The sequence below is a fragment of the Sinocyclocheilus grahami genome, unplaced genomic scaffold (assembly GCF_001515645.1).
Source record: "Sinocyclocheilus grahami isolate Dianchi unplaced genomic scaffold, SAMN03320097.WGS_v1.1 scaffold770.1, whole genome shotgun sequence".
In the NCBI taxonomy this organism is placed as follows: domain Eukaryota; kingdom Metazoa; phylum Chordata; class Actinopteri; order Cypriniformes; family Cyprinidae; genus Sinocyclocheilus; species Sinocyclocheilus grahami.
Window position 1 is genome coordinate 20,128 of NW_015505949.1, and position 4,531 is coordinate 24,658.

The window sequence follows — 4,531 nt, forward strand, 5'->3', positions numbered from 1 at the left end:
AATGAACTTAAATATGAGTGCATTTTTTCTTCTTCACCTTTCCCTCTCTAGTTTAGTACAGTTCTCTAGTTTTTAATTCATGAGCCCAATCTGAACTGCTAGCCAGATTTGTGATCCAAACGTTAATTTCCAGAAGGCACTTTTGTCTGTTTGGGGGGATTAGTCCATTTTCATTATTTGCTGGGGTCAAAGGTACTGTTCAACACCAATTTGTTAACTAAAATTTGTTGAGTCTAATGTTGATTAATGCCCTTGTTGTAGGCCTTTCACTGTTACATGAAGCAAAGTTCTTGTTCTTTTTTTTCTTTTTTCTACAAAAGCAATTAGTGCAATTTTAAATCCACAAAACACATCACAGGCTGACAGGTTAAGCTTTTAATGCAAATGTGACAGCAACATAATGTACAATACGACAAAATGTGATGGTACTGGCCTAATTGCTCACAACTAAAAAGAATTCATATTGAATGAGGTGCCTTCAAAAGCATGCTCTATTTCAGAGCCTCCATGCCATAACACATATACACACGATAGCCCCAATGGGCCTGGCAGTGTGACGCTCTCATTCCTGCACTTATGTGAGTATTTTATGTTTTATGAGAACATGTAATGAGGTATAAGTCACAGCGTAAAGATAACTGATGGGTTTTGTGACATCTCCCAACAACTACAATAATAAATATTGGAAATGCAAAACTGTTTAACATATTATAAATGTCAAACTGTGTGTGTTTTTTAGAACAGTTGTGTAATTTTAATGTAAATTGTATTAATCAAAATGACTAAATCACGACTACCATAGCAAGGAAAAAAAACTGTACAGTTCTAGTATGCTACAGCATGATGACTGTTCAGTAAAAGAAAGTCACTTAAATTAATGGATTAAAGGTGCACTTCATCCGCAGTTGAGCCTTTATGAGTTCTGATGATAAAGATGCTCGGTTGATCTAAATCGATCGAAGAAGACATTAGATCTTGGTTAACAGAGAACCGCTTTCAAGGTAAGGTCAGAGGACAATCCCTCTTAGCAGTCTCTTCCACACATTTATGCCATTTGTGATTCGCAACAGAAGAGATGTAAGGCATGAGGAGAACACTGGTTTTCAAGACAGGAGCAATCTGAACTGTGTGTTTGAATCTAGTCTTTTGGCTTGATGTGAAAAGCCCGTAAATCAGGTGCGCGTGTGGAATACCAAATCGCAGGAGAGAGAATAGAACTCATCAATCATGGGTGACGTGCGCTTTGCTGCACGGGAGGGAAGCCAAACCACATTAGTGTTGATGCAGCAATGCTGTGGTATGGGGGACGGTAGGGGAAAAAAAGAAGGCAAACAATTCAGAATTATAGACTATTAATGGAAAACATTATAGACACAGGTCAAGTAAGTGCACTCGATGTGAGGCCTTTTGATGATTATGGACTTGACAGGTTCACCCTAAACTTTAGAGCCAAACCACATTAGTGTTGATGCAGCAATGCTGTGGTATGGGGGACGGTAGGGGAAAAAAGAAGGCAAACAATTCAGAATTATAGACTATTAATGGAAAACATAATAGACACAGGTCAAGTAAGTGCACTCGATGTGAGGCCTTTTGATGATTATGGACTTGACAGGTTCACCCTAAACTTTAAGCAATAGTTAGCAAGGTCTAAGCAAATAATTGCATATTAAAGTTGTTTCACAAAAAAAGTAGACATTTTTACTACAATATAATGAAACATTACAAAATATTGTGGAATAACCGTTAATGGACAAATAACTGTTACTGCTTTTACTTTTACTGTTACAGTATCTGCCAGCAAGGGCTAATGAGGTCATGCTAACAAACCAAAACTTGGCCCTTTGATCAAGCAATAGGTGAACACTGTGAGACAAATTGTTTTCTTCTTTCAGTTGTTCTTTTTGTGCTGACAAGAGCTATCATCACAATGGCAAAAGGGACACATGCTGTGCAAGAGACTTGGGGATTTGCACGTAATAATGAAAAAAGTTTGTTCTTTGACCTGGGGAATTCACAAGAGAAAAACATGCCAATCTGCTGGACTCTGATGTGCACCTCTGATATCTCAAAATATACTTTGAGGTGGCAGATCAGAGAAGGGGAATAGGCCCGTGTGCAGAGGTCAACATATCTGTCAGGATGTCATTCTGTGTGTGCCTTTGCGTTCTCACACACCTTTATAGTCTTCTCTTCCTGTGATGGCATACCTGTTTACCTGTCTGGCATCATGCCAATTGGCCTGCTAGCATGTCTTCCTGCCTTTCTTGTTTCACTCAGGCCTGTCTTGCTTGCCACCAGCATATACACCCTATCATGGCTCTGCCAGAGGCAGTGTCTGCCTCTAACGACACCTTACTGTACCACTGACAGGTTTCTTAGCCCGAAGGAGTAAAGGTAGCACCTGCCTCTTGGGAAAAGCATGAACATATGTAAATATAGCCAAGTATACAAACCACACACAAAACCAGCTCCTTAAAAAGTGGCAATTGACCCCAGAAATCAACACACGATTGTCAGCGGAGTCCTGAGTGACACACTGAGAAAATTAGTATTTTGTAAATTGGAACTACAGAATATGGTGAAGTATAAAAGAGGATTATCTAAAATGAGGGAAAGATGATTCAAGAGGGAAGGATGAATGTGAAGCAAAGATAAGAGGCTAAAAAAAATAGGTATGTAGTCATAGACATGGAAGAAGACAAAAAAGAGCCCTTGGAAGATAAAGTGGGGGTGTTATTAAAGACATTCTCATAGCCCCAGGAAGATCACGAGGAAAAGAAGAGAGAAAATAGAGAGAATTGGAGTGTTTCACACTGTGCTTTGCACGGTTTCACACTAACTGAGCAAGGATCATCAAACAGTGTTGAAAGAACCAATGAGTGTATAGGAGTCAGGATTAGAAGGATGGTTAGGAGGTATTTTCATTAACCGGATATGTTTGAAGTTCCACATAGACAAAACCATTTCATTTTGATTTTGGGAGTATTGAGCATACATATGTTAATGAGGACAAATAAATAATTGCGACACAGCAGCTTATTGAAGAAGTTTGTTATCCTGCGATTACTGTAACTAACCTTTTCAAAGAATCACAAATTTTATTTATGCATTGATATGTCTACCTGCAATACCTTTTTCAAGTAGATGCCTCACAGATAGAAGAAGGTATTGCAGGTAGACATACCAATGCATAAATACAATGTGACATAGCACAGGCTAAAATACAACTGCTCCTAAATGAAAAAAACCTCAACTGAATTAACAGGGCTCGTCAAATATGCACCAACAAATCAATATGTAATTGTAAATTAACTCCTCATCCAAGGTTAAACAAACTGTGCCAAAAACATTTAAAAAACGTCCCTCCTAAAATAACCCTGGCAAAAACATATCCCTCCCACGCACACATTTTTATCCAACAAAAAAACTCCCAAATATGGCATAGAAACAGCACAAGAACAAAAGGAATTTCTTAAAAGCAGTTAAAAAACTGACCTCTTTTCACACCAAAATCAATGGACTATAAGTTGTGTGGAGTCTTACCTCACATTCTCTGGAGCCAGAGATGGTGTAGGTGCATGGTCCAGTACCATTGACCAGCACATCCGTACCCTCTGTGTTATTAGGCTTGTAGTCCACATAGTACTCCTGCAATGGTGTGCTGAGTGTGCGCTCTGTCTCCCGTGATTTTTTCCGACGTTTGCGAGCAGCAGCCGAGTTTTCTTGTAGCTGCTTAACACTGCTTGGATAGCGCTTCCATGAGACATAAATTACCAGGAGGATCATGGCAACTGATAGGAAGAGGGCAACACTTCCTGCCACAATCTTGTGGAATGACACCGGTTCGAAGTCTTGCTCAGGTGGTGGGACAGCGGGCTGAGAAGGTGCTGAAGAGGTGCTGCCTTCCAAGGATGTCCCCTGGCCCCTTCTGCTGTCTCCAGATTTGATAGTCGGGATGAAAGAGCTGGTAGGGGTCTGGGCAAAGGCGACAAAAGAGGTAGAGGGAACAATTACGGTTGATGGCGTAGCAGGGGCAACCCTGCAAACTCCATTGACGTTAACTGCATCCATAACCTTCTCCCCTTGAACTTCTTTGGGTGATGCACAAATCATATTCATTTCTTTGTTTCCACGGAAGGTTCTCAGCCAGGCCACTAGGGGACACACAACTGGTCCACAGTCCCACATGTTTCCTGCCAGACTAATTGCAGTCAGAGAGGTCCAGCCATCCACATCTGGGCAAAGGCGACAAAAGAGGTAGAGGGAACAATTACGGTTGATGGCGTAGCAGGGGCAACCCTGCAAACTCCATTGACATTAACTGCATCCATAACCTTCTCCCCTTGAACTTCTTTGGGTGATGCACAAATCATATTAATTTCTTTGTTTCCACGGAAGGTTCTCAGCCAGGCCACTAGTGGACACACAACTGGTCCACAGTCCCACATGTTTCCTGCCAGACTAATTGCAGTCAGAGAGGTCCAGCCATCCACAGCTTCTCGAGACACATTGTCAAGCTTGTTTGAAT

The 4,531-nt window shown here is 40.9% G+C and overlaps 1 protein-coding gene across 1 annotated transcript; it reads right to left on the reverse strand.

Moving 5' to 3' along the window:
- Nucleotides 1–1,116: 1,116 nt before the first annotated feature.
- Nucleotides 1,117–4,131, reverse strand: LOC107561395 (leucine-rich repeat transmembrane neuronal protein 4-like). Its single transcript, XM_016245838.1, has 2 exons — nt 3,547–4,131; nt 1,117–1,292 (listed from the first exon to the last, which is right to left on the reverse strand). The coding sequence occupies exons 1-2, from the start codon at nt 4,120–4,122 to the stop codon at nt 1,173–1,175; spliced, it is 696 nt and encodes a 231-aa protein (XP_016101324.1). The 5' UTR covers nt 4,123–4,131; the 3' UTR covers nt 1,117–1,172.
- Between the last annotated feature and the right edge of the window lie 400 nt (nt 4,132–4,531).

Bases quoted from the DNA above. Each gene is read 5' to 3' on its own strand.
- LOC107561395 (XM_016245838.1), bottom strand. From the start codon at position 4,122: ATGAATATGATTTGTGCATCACCCAAAGAAGTTCAAGGGGAGAAGGTT. The intron at 1,293-3,546 runs GTAAGACTCCAC...CCCATACCACAG, and splicing joins CTGGCTCCAGAGAATGTGAG to CATTGCTGCATCAACACTAA.